General features: G+C 42.7%; 1 protein-coding gene across 6 annotated transcripts in view; it reads right to left on the bottom strand.

The window, feature by feature from the left end:
- The window catches only part of PTPN3 (protein tyrosine phosphatase non-receptor type 3), a 124,972-nt gene that overhangs the window by 43,090 nt on the left and 60,338 nt on the right, over positions 1–21,544 (bottom strand). For 5 of the 6 annotated variants that reach the window (XM_017498546.2, XM_017498550.2, XM_017498547.2 and 2 more), the window contains 6 exons: positions 17,583–17,703; positions 16,362–16,449; positions 12,760–12,848; positions 8,042–8,105; positions 6,346–6,518; positions 2,077–2,211 (listed from right to left, as the gene is read on the bottom strand). In XM_017498546.2, the coding sequence (XP_017354035.1) occupies positions 2,077–2,211; positions 6,346–6,518; positions 8,042–8,105; positions 12,760–12,848; positions 16,362–16,449; positions 17,583–17,703 (670 nt within the window). The remainder of the gene's footprint in view (positions 1–2,076; positions 2,212–6,345; positions 6,519–8,041; positions 8,106–12,759; positions 12,849–16,361; positions 16,450–17,582; positions 17,704–21,544) is intronic. The other variant, XM_017498549.2, reaches the window with a different exon arrangement.

Below are 21,544 nucleotides of genomic sequence, written 5' to 3'. Positions count from 1 at the left end.
ATTCAGAGCCGGTTAACTCATGACTACCCCAGCAGAATGCACCAAGGGTGACACAAATCCCTCACACTCTCGGTCAAGTGGTGGCTCCCAGAACAGTAGCCACAGCTGTATAAACAGGCAGAATTCGATGGGTTTATGCCCTTTGGGAAGTGACAGGTATTGACTTAAGGGTAAGTTCTTCTTCTAGGAGGACTCAAGCTCTTAAGACATAAATAGGCCATATGGACTGCTGATCAGAGAATTTTTCTGATTAATTTGAACAATGCAAACAAAAGGCTTAGAAGACAAACGATATTTCTCCGCAAAACTCCAATCTTACTTCAACGACATCCCTTCAGGTGAATTTCACTTGATCTAAGAGTAAATGTTTGCTTTTTAAGATATATCCCTTATTAAACACGTGGCATTAGATGGGCATATAAGCACTGTCCTGTCCTCCAACAGCAGCATAGGCATGTGACCTTGGGCAAGGCACGTCACCTCTCTGGGCCTGGGCTGTACTTACCTGCTCCTGAGAATGAATCCAATGAGGTGGTGTCCTCAGGACATCCAGCGTGGCCCCTGGGTGTCAGCTCCTGCAGCAGGCGATCCCAGGCTGCTGAGCTGCCTAAGTTCTATTCTCCCTCACAGCTTTTCCATCTTCCCTTTCTTTGTTAGCCATTTCTCCTCAGGACTATTAGGGCCTCCATGATTTGCAATCCCCCTGGGCCTGGATAATCAATAATGCTGTGTCCAAAGCAGAAGTAAAAAGGCTCTTGTGACTCCTCAGGAGAGGACCTATAAATAGCTACAAGAGCTCCAGGCCACGAGTGTGGGAACATCTAACCCCGCTGTTGCCCTGGATCCTGGCCTGGGCTCTCTGGGTCCCTGGCATTGCTGCCAATGAGATTTTCAGATACATGAAGCTACTGTATTATAGCATAAATCTACCTCTTTAGAATGAGGTATCTAAATTTTGGAAACCAAGAAGCAAGTCTATTCAGTTATGTCATGATTTCTAACACGAAATACTGTCCCTGTCCCTTCCTCGAGCATTAGGGCCCGAGTTGAAGGGTCCTTCCCTTGCAGGCCCAGCACAGCATCTCCTCTGTCTGCCTGTCTCCCAGTTTCTCTTGGGCTTAGCAGATCCTGGCTCAGGTATTTACAGACACACACACACTTACTCCAGTGTGGAGCTGGGGGCAATGTTTTCCTGCTAGATTTTCCCTTCTGGCCCCTGGCCTTTTTGGAGGTAGCCACAAAAATGGTGTGATGTCTTTGGGGACCATTATAATAAGATAATGATAATTCCGCCTGATTCTTTTAAAAGCTTACAATGTACTTGTACATTATTATTTCATTTGTGGTAGTTTTTATAATCCTTTTAGAGATGGGGAAACTGAGGCTACAGAGGTAAAGAAACTTGTTAATTAACAGAAGGGCCAAAACCGGAGTTTAGGTTTTTCAGCTACAAACCCAGTACCCTTCCCACTTTACCAAACTCCCACCTATTTCCTTTTAAGCTGAGTCCGTCCTCTTAAGTCAGCAGGCTACTTCCTGATGTGCATTTGCTTCTGCTGCTGAAGGTCACACATCCTTACATCATTTATATCACGTGCCTGCATTAGTTTTCCCCCAAGTTTATTTTGTGGGATATTAATGGAAAACATGAATTAAGTAAAGCTAACCATACTTCTTTATCACGGACGTCTCAGAGTGTTTAACATGTTAACATGCTAAAGTGTGCTGTGATTCCAAAGGAAGCCTTTCAGCAGGCTAGAGTTTCCCAAATTATTTAGATCTAATAAGTTTTTTTTAAAAAAAGAGCATCTCAGTACTACACAAGATGGAAAACATTTAGCTAGACTTGTGTACTTCATGAAAACAGTTACTTCTGCCAAGAGCCTAAAATGCAAATGTAAACTCTGTAGGTCATCTAGCTTTAGGAATTTATAAGTTGAGTTTTTATTTTTAAAAGAGATAAAGTGTCTACTGATGGGTAGTACAGAAAAAAAAAAAAAAAAAAAAAAAAAAAAAAAAAAAAAAAAAAAAAAAAAAAAAAAAAAAAAAAAAAAAAAAAAAAAAAGGAGGACATACCAGTTGGGAGTAATGGGAGGGGAACGAGAAGGCAGACTCTTGGTTTCTAAGTGCTCCACTGATAAGGATCTCCGCATGGCTGGGTTCCACACCATCCCGCCAATCACCTTTTTGCAATATTGGTTATTTACCGACCTGAAAAACCAGATGCAGGTTCACTTTCTACACTGACATATTCAACAGGAAATAAATTATAGCATGTGTGAAACAGTCTACACATGCTTCTTGTCTGACGGATGTCTGCTTAACGCTAAGGTTATGGGGAGTAGAGGAAGACAGCTCAAAAGCAATTCCTGTCTGTCCTGGAATTTCCTTATGTGATTTCTGCTCTCATAGTGAAAATCCTTTCTTGTCCTCACTACTCAAGCAACAAAGCTGCTTCCAGAATATAACCAAACCTAACTAGATCAGAAGAAATTCCAGGATCACACAGAAATAGAGCTTGAGTGATTTCAGGGAATTCTTATTTTATTCACACTGGCAGAAGTTAAAATATTAGCCATCTTTTTAGGTGTTCTTCATCATCCTAGCCGGCAGAAGCTGTCACTATAAATTACTGGTAACTCTTTGAGTGAGAATCTGAAAATGCACTTAGAAAGTACAGTTTCAGGCTGGGCGCGGTGGCTCATGCCTGTATTCCCAGCACTTTGGGAGGCTGAGGTGGGTGGATCACTTGAGGTCAGGAGTTCAAGACCAGCCTGGCCAACATGGCAAAATCCCATCTCTACTAAAAATACAAAAATATTAGCCAGGTGTAATGAATGGCGCATGCCTTTAATTCCAGCTACTTGGGAGGCTGAGGCAGGAGAACCCCTTGAATCTCTGAGGCAGAGGTTGCAGCGAGCCAAGACTGTACCACTGCACTCCAGTCTGGGGAACAGAGTAAGATTCTTATCTTTAAAAAAAAAAAAAAAAAAAAGGAAATGCCATTTCATGCTATGTCCTTGAAATGTGCTACTCTGAAGGTTACTTTCGAATTTTATTTATACCCAGAGAATTTAAATCTTAGCTATCTAGACCCCTCAGAAAATGAATTATTTTAGAGAACAGAGCATGAAGCCTAGTTGAAGGGTGACAACTTTGGTTCTGGCATCTCTACATTTTAAACTAGGTTTTAATGTCTTAGGAAAACATTCTACATATTTCCTTGTGGCGTGACACCAACCAACAAAAACAAAACGGAACAAAGAACAAACAAACGAACATGAACAATATGAAACGCCCTGTAAGCCCATCATGTACTAATTCACATTAAGAAATGCTGTTGTCACCCTGATCAAAATGCTCACAACAGCATCACTGGGAGACTCTTTCGTCTGAGGCAGGCCTACATCAGAAACCACACCGCCAGTGATGAAGAGCACAGGATCAAAACAAGGGGAGCAAGCTGCCTGAATCCAAGGTTTAATGTATCATGGGTTATTAATAGGGACTCTGTGAAAAAAAGTGTTCCATTGTTCCATAAGCTTGGAAAATAACCAAACAAGTTTCTTTTTATGTGGAAACTTTCAGAAGGTCCAATAAGCAGACGTGTAGCTGTATCTCTTGGGGCTGGGCAAGTCATATGACCCTTCTAAGCCTCAGTTTCCTCATCTGTAAAATGGAGGTAATGAGACTTGAAATTCACCAGTATGCTGAAGCTGGCGCAGGTAGAAAAAGAACTGCTGACTTGTCTTCCCAAGACATCTTCCCAACCCAAATGATCCCCTGTGGCAGATTAAAGACGGCTGTAAGTTCTTTGAGTCTTGCATCTGGGTTGGCTTGTGACTGCTTTCATCAACAGAGTCACTGTGCCAGTGCCAGGTCTCACCCTTAAGAAGGCTGAATGGTTCTGTCTTCGGCTGCTGGAACCCTGAGTGTCCATGTAAGAAATTCAACTACCCTCCTGGAGCATCAAGATGGGCAGGCTAAGGAGTCCAGGTGAGCCTAGCCTTCCAACCATTCCATCAAAACACCAGGTATGTAAGAAAACTTGTATTGAATCCTCTGGCCACATTCACTAAGAAATCCCCCTCTATACTACATAGAGCAGAAGAGGCATCTGACCAAGCCCTTCTGGGATTCCTGATTCACAAAATCATGAGATATAATAGAATGGGTGTTGCTTTCAGTCACTAAAATAGGGAAAATTTTTTAACACCACAACAGATGACCAGAACCCAGCCCTGCTGGCATTGGATACATACAGATGACAGAGTTTTGCAGGTGAAGAAATTGAAGCAACAAATTAAAGCTCAAGTGACAGAGAAAGGATTTGAACCCAGGCAGCTCTGCAACAGAGGGCACACTTTCAATTGCCTCCCCATTCCTTCTCTCATCTGGCTTGAGGATCAGGTCCAATCTAAGTCAATGATATATTCCAATAAGTTATTTTCATGGCTCGTTCAACAATAGAGCTACTGAATGTATAAATATACTAGACAGTATTATAAGAGCCAAAAACTTAAAAAATATATTTGCTCTTGGTTCATCAGAAGCTGAGAGAGAGCATTTAGCACCATAAATAGTATCACTGATACTAACAGAAATTAGCTACTTATTCAGTCTACAAGTTCCCTAATGATTATCAATTTATTAGGAAAGTAACTTGAACAGTCTAATGCAGTTCCACATATCAGATAATGGCTCATACATGAGTCTCATTTAGTTAGTAATAGCCACATCAACAACAAATCACAAAAACAATTTTGAAAAACCAACAAATGATTTAGAAATAATGGCTGGGCGCAATGGCTGATGCCTGTAATCCCAGCACTTTGGGAGGCCAAGGCAGCTGGATCACCTGAGGTCAGAAGTTTGAGACCAGCCTGGCCAACGTGGTGAAACCCTCTCTCTACTAAAAACGCAAAAATTAGCTGGGCGTGGGGGTAGGCACCTGTAATCCCAGCTATTTGGGAGGCTGTGGTAGGAGAATAGCTTCAACCCAGGAGATGGAGGTTGCAGTGAGCTGAGACTGTACCACTGCACTCCAACCTGGGCGACAAAGTGAGACTTTGTCTCAAAAAAAAAAAAAGAAATTATAAGAATTGGCTGGGCAAGGTGGCTCATGCCTGTAATCCCAGCACTTTGGGAGGCTGAGGTGGGCAGATCACCCGAGGTCAGGAGTTCGAGACCAGCCTGGCCAAACTTTCTCTCTACTAAAAATACAAAAATTAGCCAGGCCTGGTGGTGTGCTCCTCTAATCCAAGTTACTTGGGAGACTGAAGCAGGGGAATCGCTTGAACCCAGAAGGCGGAGGTTGTAGGGAGCCAAGATGGCCCCATTGTACTCCAGCCTGGATGACAGAGCAAGATTCCATCTCAAAAAAAAAAAAAAAAAAAAAAAAAAAAAAAAAAAAAAAAAAAAAAAAAAAAAAAAAAAAAAAAAAAAAAAAAAAAAAAGAATAAATAGACAATTCATGCTCTCTCTTATACTTACAAGGTAGTCTAAGAACAAAGAAATAAAAATATAAACTGCATGGTTATTTCATTTAGAGAATAAATAAATTTATCTAAATTAGAATTTTAAAATGTATATATGAATTATATATATAAATTTATATCCATTTCTTTTACTGTACCAATAATCATTTTATTCAGAGAATATATTTTTATCTGAATTAGAATTTAAAAATTTATATATATTTATATAAAAAATATATAATTTTACATCCATTTCTTTTCCTGTACTAGTCATTAAATATTTTGAATATCATTCCTGTGGATAAAAGTACCTATCTCATAGGAGAGTTGTAAGAGTCAAATATAATTATGTTCCCAGCACCAAGTAAATGCTCAGTAATTACCAACTGTGATTACTACTATTTTGTAATTATTATAGGCAATATCCCAAAGTCACTTGACTCTGGAAATCTTTTCCTATTCCTTCATTCATTTTTACAGAACATCTTATGGAATTCATGTTCTGTGGGAGAGGCTGGCACAGTGGCATCAGGCTGGGATAGCCCAATACGCTGGCACCAGGAGACACACACAGCCATTGCTCCACTTCCTTTATTATGTCACGGTGCAGGGTGCAGCTGCAATTCTGGCTGTTTGGGAACACTGAATTCAGCAGAGTTGAGGGGACAGAAACAAACGCTGGGAAAATGAGATGTCCCTTAGACACTGTTGCCCCCGGGAGGCTTTTAGTCATGGTTCAGAGATCCAATGCCTGGGGCCCCTGGACGATGGGTTCCCTTCTCTGCCCAACAATGTCCTCTATTCACTGATGACCAGGATGCATTTACATCTCAGCCTAGTATGGATACAGTCTTTATAGCACACTCACTTTTTGGTGTTCCTAGAGCCCATAGTCCAGTACTGAGACAGAACATTCTTTTCCTGAGGTAGTAGCTTCTTTGCCTGAAAGAATGTATGGTGCTCAACACAGGATTTCCACAAGTTTTTGCAAGATCGGTAATTCAGCATGTTGAAGGCCACGATATGTTCCCTGGATTCAGCCTGGGAGGAAAAACAGTCAAGATTTCACCCACACAGAAATAGGAGCAAGGAATTGCAAGCATTTAGCCCACATTGGTTAAATGAGGTAAGAGGCAACAGACAGCAGAAAACTGGTTTCAAAATGACTTGGCCACAAACCAGTGTTACCGGAATATTCAAGAGCATGATTTGTTAGCTGTCTTTATGAACATGGTATTAGAGATGACCAGAATCTATTCTTTATCATCATCTGTGGTCCTTCACGAATGCTTTGATTTCAAATCTGTTTACATTTCTAGGCTGGATATATTTGGAGCAACCAGATAAAAACCGTCTGATACATTCCTTTTAAATTTTAGCTCTGGGAACATCTCTCTCCTAAAGAAATACTCTTTCATCTATCCGACAACAGCAAGTTTATAACCTTTGGGTTTTTCTCTACTTGCTTTCCACAAAGCACAGAGTTGAATCCAGTGCTCATATATAATAATCATTTAAATCATTTGCTTTGCCTGCATTCTGCATGAGTTTAGGTTTTCTGTTTTCATGTTAAATTGCCATCTTATGTATTTCTTTTACCATCTTGAATCTTGTACTGAGTGGTCAGGCGATCCAGATTCCAGTCCTAGCTGCTCTGATCTTTTGTGTCCTTATTTCTAAGAGTTCACTGCTCTGTGAGGCCATTTTAAGCACACATTAACTTTGAAAAACTGGGAAATGGACACAGTGACAGTGAAATCATGCAGCATAAAAAGATGGAGTGTAGTGTTGTGGAAAGAGCTGGTGTCTCAGATTCGTAATGGTCTGGTTCAAATTCCAGCTTCCCAGGCTCACTAGCCATGGAAGCCTCCGTTTCCTCATCTCTAAGCTCTGTTTCTCTGTATGGATGAGCAAATGGAGTTATCACATTTGCTATGAATTTTGCTTATGAGATACATACACCTACCAAGCCATCATGCAGTTTCAACACATCATGGAGGGGGGAGCAGACCTTGATGACATTCACTGCTACTTTGCGGTGGGGTCTCTGCCAGGTGCTTTGACCAATGCTCTTTTATTTAATCTTCACAATTCCCTAAGAAGTGGGCATTATAGCATTTTTGGAAACAAGGCAACCTGGGCTAGGGGAAGTTAAGTAACCTGTCTAGCTGGTAAGTGGAAGAGCCAGGATCTGAAACCACTGTCTCTGACTCCAAAGCAAGTTAATCCTCCAACCAGCCAAGCAGAATTATACAGACAAGCACTGGATCCTCTAGACTCTGGCTCCACAATGGCATGCTCTTTCTTCCTTGTTAAGCACATGGCAAACTGCCTTCAACCCTCAAAGAACTAAAAGCTAAAGTAACTTAAAAACACAAGAACCCGGGCAAAGTGGTACATATTTCTAGTCCCAGTTACTTGGGAGGCTGAGGCAGGAGGATCCTTTGAGCCCAGTTTGGGCAACATAGTGAGACCACACACACACACACACACACACATAAACAAAACAAAACAAACAAACAAACAAACAAACAAACAAAGCAAGCACAGACATAACTACTTACCTGTTTCTGTCGCTGATGTATGAAGAACTTTTTCCTTTTGAAAGAAATTTTGAGAATGTTCACCCTTCAAAAAATAAAACAAAACACAAACAAAGCACATCAGGGATCGGCCAGGTTGAAGCTGATGCCTCTCAATGCATGTCCTTTATTCCATGATCCCGATGACTGGGGGCTCTTGGCTGCCTAGAGTTTACTTCTCTGCAGAAATGATGGCAGCCCCATTACTGCGGGCTAACACCAAGTAGCTGACTGAAGCTGAGCACCGCATAAGGGCCACTGGATTATGATGTAGCTTTTAAATAACGAGAAACCTGGGCCATGCGCTCTCTTTGCTATAAGCTGCTTTTGTGGCACTGCAGCTCTGCATGAGCTGGTATATACATGGGGAAGACAGCTGAGAGCAGCATGGAGCAACTGAAAGAGGAGAGACCTGGCCCGAACCCCAGCTCCATTACTTAACAGCCACGTGTCAAGTAGCCTACTTATCATTTGCAAGATAACAGAACTCAGTCACCATTAACTCAGCATTTTTTATATACTAGTCTGCTACTAAGAGCTCTATAAACATGCTCTCAATGAAGTCCTGCAACAATCCTGAAAAGTACATGTTGTTATGCCCAGTTTTCAGATGAGGAAACTGAGGCTCAGAGACATCACCAAAGTGCTCAAGATCGTTCAACTAGAAATTCCTGGAGCCAGGACCTGCACCCTGGTCTCAGCTGACTCTGAAGGCTGTGCTCCTAAGCTCTCCATTATGAAGTCTTCCCAACAGTGGAGAAAACACTGCCCCTCTCAGAGAGCTGCCTTGTGAGGATTCAAGCAGATTAGGAATGTCAAGTCCCTACCTTGACACACAGTGCAGCTGCAATGCTTGTTTCTTTAATTAAAAACAATTTAAAAAATACATTTACAGTTGACCCTTGATCAACAAAGGTTCGAACTATGTGGGGTCCACTATGTGGGGGATTTTTTTCAACCAAACATGGATGGAAAACACAGCATTTGCAGGATGTGAAACCCACATATACAAAGGGCTGGCTTTTCATATACACGAGCTCTGCAGAGCCAAGGATGTGACAAGTCTGTGTGGATTTTGGTAACTACAAGTGATCTTGGAACCAGTCCCCCAAGTACACTAAGGGTCGACTATCATTCATTTATGCAAAATTTCGGTAATCTATACAAAGGGCACATATTTCCCTGCTAGAATCTTTACTTCTGAGATACTTTGGGGAAATGAAGGCATTTTACTATTCTCTAGGATCATATGAAGACCTTGGTAGAGCATTCTAGAATGGAGAGGCTGTGTAGGTAACATGAAAGTTGAACTACTCATGGGCCATTTCCCCAGCTGGAACAGCAATATACCTCTATTACATATTAAATATTATCTAATGCACATCTATTTTCAACAATCTGTTGGTAGATGTAACTGTGAAGTAAATTTTCTTGGGTGACTGCAGGTTAATAGTCTAAGAATGAGAAGGGTGTTTGGGCTCATCCCTTTTGGAGATACTCTTTCTAGTGTGTGTTACTGCTCTGACATCTCCCTGAAGTCTGGGAAGTCTCCTCACAATTCTCCTGTGCCAATTGGCAGATGCAAAAATTCCTGTTCTGCAGAACAAGTCGGGAGAACCAACTCCCCCTTTGACTTCTTTTTTTTTTTTTGGGATGGAGTCTCGCTTGGTCACCCAGACTGGAGTGCAATGGCGCAATCTCGGTTCACTACAACCTCCACCTCTGGGGTTCAAGTGATTCTCCTGCCTCAGCCTCCTGTGTAGCTGGGACTACAGGCATCCACCACCTTGGCCAGCTAGGTTTTTTGTATTTTAGTAGAGATGGGGTTTCACCATGTTGGGCAGGCTGGTCTCGAACTCCTGACCTTAGATGATCCTCCTGCCTCAGCCTCCTAAAGTACTGGGATTACAGGTATGGGCCACCACACTGGCCGAGTTCTTACCTTGCCTTGTTTGGCACACAGGAGTCTGTGGACCTCTTACTTCCCCTACCCCTGGCTTCATATACAGGGTTTGTAGAAGGGCCTGGCAGGCCTCCTAGGCTTCCCAGGGTTCCAGCTCAGCATCCCTTTCCCATTCTGACCCCAATTTCCCCACCTGAATAATTATTTATAATCAATTCTTCAAGTGGGAAAATCAGCAAATCTGATTATGCACAGACATGAACTCTGTCATTTCCACGCTTGGGACCTCATGGGGGATCCCTATTGCCCTTCATTCATTCATAAGAAAAAAAAAAAACACCGAGAGCCTAGGATGTATGAAGTCCTATGCCAGGCTTATAATCCAGTGAGGGAGACAGGTGCCACATAAAGAATGATGGGTGTAAGTAAATCACTGTAACTGTGAGCATTGCATGCAGGAAAGCCTAGAGTTTCATAAGAGCACTAAGAACTGAGCCTATAGGCTCCTATGGCCTGTGAGGCCCTCCATGATCAGGCCCCTCTCCTGCAGCTCCCCACGCCCACGGCCAGCTCCAGCCTGGCCTGCCCCACTCCTCCTGACTCACTAGCTGGGTTCTCTCTCATCTCTGCACCTATACACCCTGCCCCTTCTCTCTAGAATTTTCCTTGGGCCAAAGCTCAGCTGGTGTTCAGATCCTAGTGCCTTCCCCTATAGGCTTAGGGCCTTTCTTATGTTCTGCCCCTCCTGGGCACTTGCCCATGTACCTGCTTTGTCACCCTGGGAGTCTCTGAGGTTTGCACTGGAGGCAGGAGCCAGGCCTTGACAGGAGCCAGCTTGATGTTGAAGGGTGAGGGAGGCTTCAGCAGGTCTGCGGGTAAGCCCTGGGGTTGAAGAGTCCCTGCAGGCTCTACCGAAAAGGCTTCTGTTCACAAACCTGCTTCTCCTGATCAAGACCCCACTTATCTCCTGCAGTGACCTTGTGGGACCCACAGCTTCTTCACAACGTGAGGGTCCAGCCCTTGTCTGTGGGCCCTTAGGAAGTTCGGCCACAGTTAAGCTGGACCCAGGGGGCTTTAGGCCTGTGACACCTGGGGGAAGCCCCCAGCATCTGGAGGGGCTGGGTATGAAAAATTGAGCCCTGGGCCCATTTGCCCTCTGCTTAGCCTGATCTTAGTCCTGAGTGGGCCAGAGAGCTGCTCGGGCATAGTCTGCCAGGCAAGCTGGGGTTTCCTGCTTCCTCTGATGGGCTTCTAACAGAGACAAGGTGAAAGAAAGATGGAAAGGAGACCCTGCTATCTGTGACACTGATGTTAGTGTCAAATTGAACATGGCTGTCACATTTTTTGGTTTTCGAAAATGGATATATTGAAACTTAACTGAATTTAAGTTTATATTTAAGTTTATATTGAAACTAAGCATCTGTAAGTATGTATCCTACTTAAGGGTTTTCCTACAAACATCATTTTTAGTGTTGAAACAAAAGTATATAGGCTCTGGAGCTAGACTCTGATGTGAGTTTTAACTACTCTTGATTATTATTAGCTGTGTGACCCTGGACAGGATCTTACTTAACTTCTTTGTACTTCTGTTTCCGCCTCTGTAAAACTGGGGATAATAACCTACATAGTGCCTATTTTGAGTTTAAAGGAGATAAATCAAAGAAAATACACAGTAACAGGACTTGGACACAGTAAGCATGCAATAGTAATTACAGCTATTAATAATAATAATTTTGTTATATATAATTATATATTTATATGTAATATGTAATTATTCTAATATTAAATATAATAAGAGTATATAATAATAGAGTATATTATTAACTCATTGTTAATTTCATACATATTATTATGTAATACTCCATAATTTTAAGTTACTTACAGGTTTTTTTCTCATTATAAATAATGCTGTGATGAACATCTTTGGGTTTCAGGTAATGAAATTCTATGTTCTCAAGTTGGGGAGCAGATTTAGACATCAAAGGTCAAACTCTGTGTGGCACCATACCTGGCACCAAATCTTCTCTTATCCCCATTCCCTAACTTCCTTCCTTGCTGCCGCTGTTTTGCCAAAACTCCATGTTTTTTCCCTGCTTGTCCTTTTCCATCTGCATCTCCCGCCGTCTGTGGCACTCACTCTTCTCTACCTTCCTGGCGATGTGTGCACCTTATTCTGTGCACCATCACATTATCATTATGTAGATGGTATTATGTTGGTGGTGTTTGCCCTAAGAAAGCTCCCTGGTGCCTGGCAGATTAAATTCAAACTTCTCTTCAAAATTCAGTTCCACTCACGGGTAATGAGGGACAGGCTGGCCTACAGGTCTCTTCCCACCAGGCCCGTAAGCTCAGAGGGCAAGCACTCAGTTGCACGTGTCTAGGTCTCTTTAGAGTTTAGAACAGAGCTGGACATTTGGTAAAGGTTCAATTAATAACCAAAGAACAGAGCTGAAACTATGGTTTCTGCCCAGAGAAAGCTCTTCTTTGAATTCTGACCAATGCACTGCCCAGGAAAAATTTCTTAATGCCAAGGCCTGCCTTGCATCATTTTATCCACCGGGTTTCCAGAGTCTCCCAACCACAGGGTGAGCTGGGGGAGGGAAATGCTAATGAGAACCAAACTCTAATTTTCCCAAGTACTAAATCTGGATCAATTTAGAGGTCAGAGGTTAAAACTTGGGGGAAAATCTCTATCCCATCTTTAGAAATAGACGTTTAGAATGGGAGGTAACATTACTTTTGTTCGGCATATTTTTAAAGCATGATTCAGAAAATAATTAGAACTGTTTGCACTTACCAAGGATAGAAACTTGTGCAAATGTATTTTCGGTACACAGCAATGCCCGCGGAAGCAATTCCAATCATCAGGTCTAAATTGTGCAGATCCTGTAAAAAGGGAGATCTCAGATCCACAGCATGTTACAGTTGAGCTTATGCCCTCTGATGGCTTTAAAGCATCCTCGCTGTTATAAATAGTAACATGTATAGGCTCCAAAGGGGAAAATGTTACTGAAAACTGGCAAAAAGCCCCATTTAACAGATACTTAAGACCCAAGTACTAAGCACCAAATTCTTCTAAAGTGAACACTGCCTGTCAAGCAACATGTGGGTGTCACCAGTCTAGAACGTTACCAAATAAGCCCACTCATTCCATGGAATCATTTAAATGAATACTCAAGCTTTAAATTTTCAACAATCAGCACTAAATCAGAAAGGCCTCACCCCTTTGCAAAGCTTTTCACAAATCTCAATTTCCATTACTGTAAACGCTTTAGCTATTATGAAATGATGATGAAAATGTGTTTAAGTGTAGAACTGCTGACTCTAAATCTACTTAAGAAATGTTGGCTGGGTAAGGTGGCTCACGCCTATAATCCCAGCACTTTACAAGGCCAAGGAGGGTGGATCCCTTGAGCTAAGGAGTTTGAGACCCACCTGGGCAACATGGTGAAATCCTGTCTCTACAAAAAAAATACAAAAAGTAGCTGGGTGTGGCAGCACATGCCTATAATCCCAGCTACTCAGGAGGCCGAGGTGGGAGGACTGCTTGAGCCTGAAAAGTGGAGGCTGCAGTGAGCCGTGATTGTGCCACCACGCTCCAGCCTAGGCAACAGAGGGAGACCCTGTTTAAAAAAAAAAAAAAGGTTGCTTCTAAATCCAATGTATCCAACATTTACACGAGCCTAACTGCTGGGCATTGCTGTGGACAATGAAGATACAGAAGACACAGCCACTACAATCTGTTTTAAGTCTGTCTGAGATCAAGGTGAGTGCAAATAAAATTTAAAAATAAAACGGTTCCTCCTCTTGAGCCATTTACCTTCCTGTTTTCACAATCAGATACTTGGTTTATGTTTGTTTGGTTTTCCTCTGAGAGACAGGGTCTTGCTTTGATGCCCAGGCTGGAGTGCAGTGGTGCAAACATGGCTCCCTGCAGCCTCAACCTCCTGGGCTCAAGTGATCCTACTGCTTCAGCTTCCCAAGTAGCTGGGACTATAGGCATGTGCCACCATGCCCAGCTAATTTTTTTTTGTAGAGCTAGGGTCACACTATGTTGCCTAGGCCAGTCTCGAATTCCTGGGCTTGAGGAATCCTCCTGCCTTGACATCCCAAAGTGCTGGGATTAAAGGTGTGAGCCACTGTGCCTGGCTCAGATGCAAGTAATTATAAAGAGGGGGCACGGTGTGAGTCAGTTACAACTGAGTGTGAGACTTCAGTCTGGCACCTACTAGCTGTATAATTTTGGGACCCTGAGACTTGGTCTTTCTTCTTGTACAATAAAGATGATAGAACCCACCTCAAAGGGTTTTTATCAGGCTGAAATGAGAGAAGATAAAAACCTAGAAGGGGGCTTGGCCTATGGAGTTTGCAGAAGAGTCACATGAAAGGCATAAGAAACGTCCATTTCCCCTTTGCTGTGGGGCAAATCATTTGTGAACCGCAAAGTGAACATGGAGTTAGAGAAACGGGACAAACAAAACAGTGCTGATACGGTGGAAAGTCCAGAAAGTATTCACCATCAGTACCCAACAGAAATCACACACTTACAACAAAACTGAATTTGCTTGATGAGGGTAGAAGTGCATTTAAATGTGATACTCAAGGTCATAATAGAGGGAGTATAAAGCAGGTGCGACAGAACAAATTAGCAAAGGCAATAAAAATTGAGTGTACAAAGAAGTAAATGAATGGTTTGGGCGAGCCAAAGAGCAGGTCCCAAATCTCCTAATCCTGTGGTCTTTCAGTATGCACCTCAACCCCTGCAGCACAGTTACTGCTCACTGAATTCCCAGGCCCAACCCCCATTCACCAGCTCCCCCTGCAGAAGGCAGAGCTCGGTGACTAGTTCTGTCCCCTGTGCTCTGAGCAGGAGGAATGTATGTCTCTTTGGGGCTGAAGCATTTAAGAGCTGGTGCGTAACCCTGCAGCTTCCTGTTCCCTTGTGACAAACATGGAGGCCATACGGGAAGATGGCCATGACACGGAAGCAGCCTCGACTGCTGAGTTATTGCAGTGGCCAGGGCGACTGCCCTGGAAGATTCCTGGACTCAATGTAAACGTTCAATTACTGAAAGATAAACCTTGTGATATGAAGCAATGGAGATTCAAGGGTTGTTAGTTCATGTAGGTCAGCCTACTATGACCAAACCCCCTCTGGTACCTTGGGGGTCTTAGCTAGGCAGGTATTATCTGGCCTCAGAGCCCTTGAGGGTCATTTCACTGACAGTTCTTGGGGTAGGAGAGCACAGCTCAACTCAGGCAGATATAAAGTCCTGCTTCGCCACTGATTAAAGTTCTCCAAAACATTCTATCTGAGATAAAGTATTATTTGCAAATGAAATAAAAATGAACAGTCAAGTCCCAAAGCTGTTATTTTGCAAGATCTAATTCCTTTTTCCTTCCTTATTATCTGTATCACAACTTGCCTACCTCACAGGACTGTAAAGGGACCGAAGTGAAACCAATAAATGAAAGTTTTTCTATAAACTATGAAAATATATAGGTTTAAAATTTGAGTATTTACTCAATCTCTATGAGCCTCAGTTTCCTCATTTATAAAACAGAGATAACTAGAATGTTGATTTCACAAGGTTTCTATGATCCCAAGATGAGACCTTATGGTCTCATATGAAAGCATCTGGATAAAGGCTAGTTAATGGTAGGTACTCAATTAATATTTGCTTCCTTTTGGATATGATGAGGGCCAATCACAGAAAGAGAATGTATGTCACTGCTGAAGGGTCAGATACTAATTAGACAGTACGGGGTCATGTGCTGAAGCTACAACTTGTGTGCTGTGTGACCTTGGTTAAGTCCCTGAGTATCAGTTTCTCCATATGTAAAATGGGGTTCATGATAATATAGAGAACTCAAGGTATCACTGCAGGAAATAATCCACTGGTGCATAGAAATTGCTTGGCAGATGACGGATGTTAGTAAATCTGATTAAAATAGCCATGACTAGTTTAAAATATTTATTGATTTTCACAATCAAACCACCGTAATCTTTTAAAAAGCTAACTTATTTGAGTAACTAGCTCTAATTTGAGCAGCACTTGAGATTAAGTACTTGAAATCTTGGTTCCTTAAACAGTCACTTGACAAATGAATTTAAACCTATTTTTTGTCTTTTAAAACCATAATATAAAATGGTTTTACAAAAATTACCAGTTTCTAGTCCCCTGAACCCTCAAAAGGAAAAAGTCTTCAAGTATAAAAGTGAACATTAAAAAAAGCAATTGGACAACTGACGAACAACAAATTCAGTATGACTTAATAAACCTTCCAAGTATCTTTTAAAAAGTCCTGCGATAATGAAAAAGAAAGTTTCATCAAAGAAGTTTTCAAACTTTCAGAGATTATCATAATGTCTGATCCAAGAAGGACAAGGATACATACCCAACCACCATGCAGTTCTACTCCATAGAAGTCCAGGGTCCGCGCTATGTTGATATAGCAGGATTCTGCTTCTGATTGCTTTAGCCCACTACAGAAAAGACAAAAAGCAGGGTTCAACCAATAAATAGAGAACATTAACTCCGATTTTAAAAAATCTAGAACATTTGATAGCATTTCTGTAAGGTTATGAAATGTCTTATGTTATCAATCTTAAACAATCTAACGCTAAGTTCTACTAAACCAAGTTTTTCTTCTTATCCCTTGAATGTGACTCCCTCTAACCCTCTCGTTTTTAAATTAAATAATACTTCCCCTTTAGTGAGCTTTCAGTATTCAGATGGAGAAGACTGTTACCTTTAGAATCTCTGCCCTAATTATTCCAAGTTGCTAATTAGTAGGGAATCTTCAGGTCTCTCTGCCTTTATCCATTATTTCAGCAGTGGCCTCAAACTTTCAAACGCCACTGGCCTGGTACTATTTTAGGACATTGACTTCTGCCCCGGGAATAATTCTGGGAGAGAGGTTTGGCAGTACCTTCTTAGAAAGGACACTCAGTTGCCTGGCCTTTGTTTTTATGGCTTTCCCAAGAAGAGAGCGGTCCCTTGAGAGCTGGCCTTCTTGGTCAGGGTGGCCTTTATTTGACCTGGTCTGAGCAGCTGCTGCTGTAGCTTTAAGTGAAATAAGGGGAAGAGGAGCCAGAATTGGGCATATGTGCCAGAGCTGAGGCTCGCAACAAATATGCAGAGGCAACTGCGGAAGGCTGGTGCTCCCCACTTGGACATAGGGCACTTTTCATGAACTGAACCCAGAAGACTGGTCAGCATTTTACATCCGTCTGTCTGTTTAATAAGACCTGAAGGAACAGTTTTTTTTAAAATTAAATGTGGTAAACTGCTAAGAGGTTTACCTTGGTACAGTCCATTGGTGGGGCAATCAGATTTCAAAATGGGCATTTCCTTCAGGAATTTATTGATTTCAATAACATCTTGAAAAGGACACAGCAGTCATCACCCTAAACTCTTACTGGATTTTACACTTTACAGAAATGCTAGTTATGCCAAATATATCTGCCACCGTACCAGCTCAAAGGTTCAAAAACCCCCGACATCTTGAAAGAGGATTCATGCACAAAAGAAAGAGGTTGCATCAAACACAAAGGGATATGATGTCTGAAAATACCCGACCCAAGTTCCCAAAGTAGGCCACCCCAGCCCGCCTCACCTGTGCTGCTCATGCAGAGATTCGACTTTTGTTAAAAAGTCATCATTCTGATCGGGTATAAAGTGACTATCAGAAAGATAGCCTGGATGATGTATGGAAGAATTATAGTCTCCAAAATCAGCTATCAAGACAGAATAAGGGAAAGTCATAATTAGTTTTGCCTATTTAAAATGGTCTGTATTTACAAGCATCTACAGCATCACCAGAATAACATTAATTGGAAATGCTCTTTGGTAAGTTCTGTACCACACGAACTGAAGCTTCGTGCTAGCTCCAGATTCCACACTTATCTGAGCCTTCACTATGTGCTAAGATACTATCACACATGATCCAACCAAATTCTCATTCTCCCCAAGGATAAAGCGGGAGAAAACTGGGAAATGGTGTTTGAACATAGGCCCTGTTCTAATCCCATACCTCTTCCATACACTGCGGTCAGCACAGCAGTTTGCACTCATGCCCCTGGATAATGAGAACCCACGGGGAAAAATGCCATGATCCGTATGCCACATATGGTGCAGGCTTTCTCTACCATACCCCAAGGTTACCGTAACACTGAACCAATCTGCTCTAAAAACTGGGTGTAGGCAGAAGGGAGGCCATGCTGACTTGACCACTCTCTGCATCCTGACCCATCCCCTGGGATTCAGGGAGGTGTGGAAGAAAGGGGACCAGGATGTGCTCAGAGGCCACAAGGACAAGGGGTAGGTGGGAGTAAAGCTGAAGAGTCAGGGTTCGGGCGACAGCAAATTTCCTAGGGAGAAAGACACATTCTAAGGGGAGTTAGAAAATATGAAGAGAGATTCTGGGGCTATCAGGGGAATCACATTAGGCACCTGCAGCTCCAGAGGGAATAGGAAGGGTGACCTCCAGACTAGCCTCTGGGCCAAATGGTACTGCTCCCTTGAGACCCTTGACTGTTGTCTGCCAACATGAACTGAATTGCTGATGCCTATGAAGTGATGGGCATTTCTGAGAGTTGTGCAGTGCTCAACCTGTGCAAGTGTCCGAGTACCCCAAGGACTCAAACCATTTGGGTGTCTGCACCATTGAGGAAACTGGGAAAAAGGATGGCACCAGGTGAAGAGCCAAGGACCAGGTTTACGGGACCTGAGGACAACCATTTCCCTTATCTACAGTTTTCCCATTTGTCTAAAAACAGAAGTGAGAAGACAATCTCTAGCTCTCATGTGGCAACTGATCTCGTAGTCCATTTTCTTGACAAACAAAACAAAAAAAGCTTCTATTTCATTAAAAATATATATATTAGCCCTGATCTTTCCAATTATTTTACTGAATTTCTTCCTGCAGCTTGCTGCAATGCCAGGAGGCTCCTATGGACTCTCAATTCAACACCAATGATTTCCAAATCAAATAACTCCTTCTCTGTTACAAGCACAGAGTATGGGAAAGATACAGTAATACTTTGTGGCCATTCTCAAAAGGGAAGTGGGTGAGCCAGGTGGCTGCTTGGGTGAATTTCTCCAGAAAGTTGAAAGGGCAATGCGGCCGGGCACAGTAGCTCATGCCTGTAATCCCAACTCTGGGAAGCCAAGGTGGGTGGATCACCTGAGGTCAGGGGTTTGAGACCAGCCTAGTCAACGTGGTAAAACCCAGTCTCTACTATAAATACAAATTAGCCCGACGTGGTGGCACAGGCCTGTAATCCCAGTTACTTGGAGGTGGAGGCATGAGAATCGCTTTAACCCAGAAGGTGGAGGTTGCAGTGAATCAAGATTGTGCCACTGTACTCCAGCCTGGGTGACAGAGCCAGACTCCATCTCAAAATGGAAACAAACAAACAAACAAAAACAAAAAAATAGTAGATGCAAAGGTCATGTCTCACTCAGCTTTGCTCACCTAACTGCCCTCACACCACAGGGCTGCTCTTTGAGATCTGCACCATAATGAAGGAAATCTGTTTCCTTCCTACACTGTGCCTTGAGTGCTGGGAATGGGTCTGACTCACCTTTAGGGCCCAGCACCAGGCATGGCACACAGTAGGTGCTCGGAACTGATCTGTACAGAGGCTGATGCAAAGTTCAATTCTGGAAGGGGAAAAGGGCAGAGAGCCAAGTGACCTATGTATGCAGACTTGGTCTACGTTGGACTACAGGGTGTTAAGGCCAGCCAAGTGTGGCCAAGTTATGGAAAGAAATGTCAAGGCTATATAGCTGGTGAGTTTGTGCAGAGCTAAATATACAATAGTGCATTCATAGGAAATCATTTAGATGCCCTGACACAGCAGGCCCAATGAGGAAAGTGCTAGAAAGCATTAGAATCACCTCCTTCAAACCCCTCATGTTAAGAGGGAAGAAACTGAGGTCTGGAAAGAAAAAGAGACCCTTAGGACAAGGTCAAGATCAGAACCCAGGTGATCTGAGCCCCAGTTAGTGCTCCTACCAGCCAGCCAGCCTGCCTACCAGGCCTGTGAGCCGCTGCTGGCCATTTGATGATGGCAGGTATGTCCCCAAAGGCCAACCAAATGCTCTAAGTGACTTTCCTGAGCCTCAAGATGGAGTCCTATGAACTTCTACTCTGTTGGTTTCATTAGCTCATGGAGATCCCCCTGGATCCCAATAAGATTATCCATCATACTAGTTAACAGTTCCAACCCCGGCGTCATTCTGCAAACAAACAGCAAGGTTCTCTCTTTAGTCAAGTTGCTGACAAATGTTCTGAACTTCAAATAGAACCAATGACCCTCCCTTTCGGGTGGTTTTCACTTTAAATCTTAAGCGGCTACTCTGTGCAAAGCACGGTGCTAACCACTAGGGGGAAACAAAGTTAAACAGTGATAAACATCTGCAAAACTCTGGGCGGTTTCACACTGATTTCAATGACATCATCTCACATGATACTCAGGAGAATCCTGTGATATAGGCACTGCTTTTAATCCCCACTAAACAGATAAGGAAACAGACCTAAAGTGGTCTGCCACTGTTGATCAGCTGCTAATCTGGAGGCTAGACTCTGATCACAGTCCCAGAGTACTCTTACCTACTGGCTACACTATACACTCCAAACTGCTAAGTAATCCATTTCCTATTTGTGGGGAAGAAACACATGCAAAAGCTAATTTTAGCAAACAGAAGTGGAAGTGCTTATGTGGGAAATACCTTGTCTTTTAAGTTCTATGCTTTCTTCTGGTTGATACTATTTTATGTTTTACAGCAAAGAGAGGGTACACATCCCAGGTTCCAATGTACAGCACTTCCAAGCTCTCCAGTTGTCGTACTGGGAAAGTCTTTTACCTGCTATTCATCCAACTCCAACCAGATCTTACAGGTGGTTCTCAGGGGTCATTCCTAGGACATTTTCCCAGATGCTCGCCCCTCTCCCCAAGCAGGATGAAGAACATTCCTGGTGGCCATGTCCACTGCAAGTATCATCCACATCTGCCTCCCTATAGGCTGCAGGCTCCTTGGGGAGAGCAGTGTGTCTTATCTACCTGTGCACCCTGAGGCTGGTGCAGACCTCTACGTGGCAGAGGTCCACAGAACATTCTGGAATAAACACATATTTCAAAAAAACATACTTTATTCTTTGAGCTTCATAAAGCCTTGACAGGCCATTAACAATTTTCCACCAGTGTGTATTTTCAGGTACTTTACCAGCAGATCACTTTTTTGTTGTTGTTGTTGTTTTAAGAGATGGGATTGCTCTGTTGCCCAGGCTGGCATGCAGTGGCACAATCATGGCTCATGGCAGCCTCCAATTCCTGGGCTCACGCCATCCTCCCACCAGCCTCTTGAGTAGCTGGGATTACAGGTGCAAATCACTGTCCCTGACTATATTTTTTATGTAAAGGAAAATGTGCTTTTGGTTAGCTGGTCATAGTGAGGACTTATCATTATATTAGATGCCCATCTTAGAAGAATTTAGCAAAATATATCATAAAATATGGGCATACCTTTTGATCCTGTAATTTCATATATAATAATTTTTTTTTTTTTTTTTTT

Source organism: Cebus imitator, unplaced genomic scaffold (assembly GCF_001604975.1).
Source record: "Cebus imitator isolate Cc_AM_T3 unplaced genomic scaffold, Cebus_imitator-1.0 Scaffold244, whole genome shotgun sequence".
Lineage (NCBI taxonomy): Eukaryota > Metazoa > Chordata > Mammalia > Primates > Cebidae > Cebus > Cebus imitator.
The sequence above is the reverse complement of the archived record's forward strand: the minus strand, read 5'-3'. Positions and strand labels throughout refer to the sequence as shown.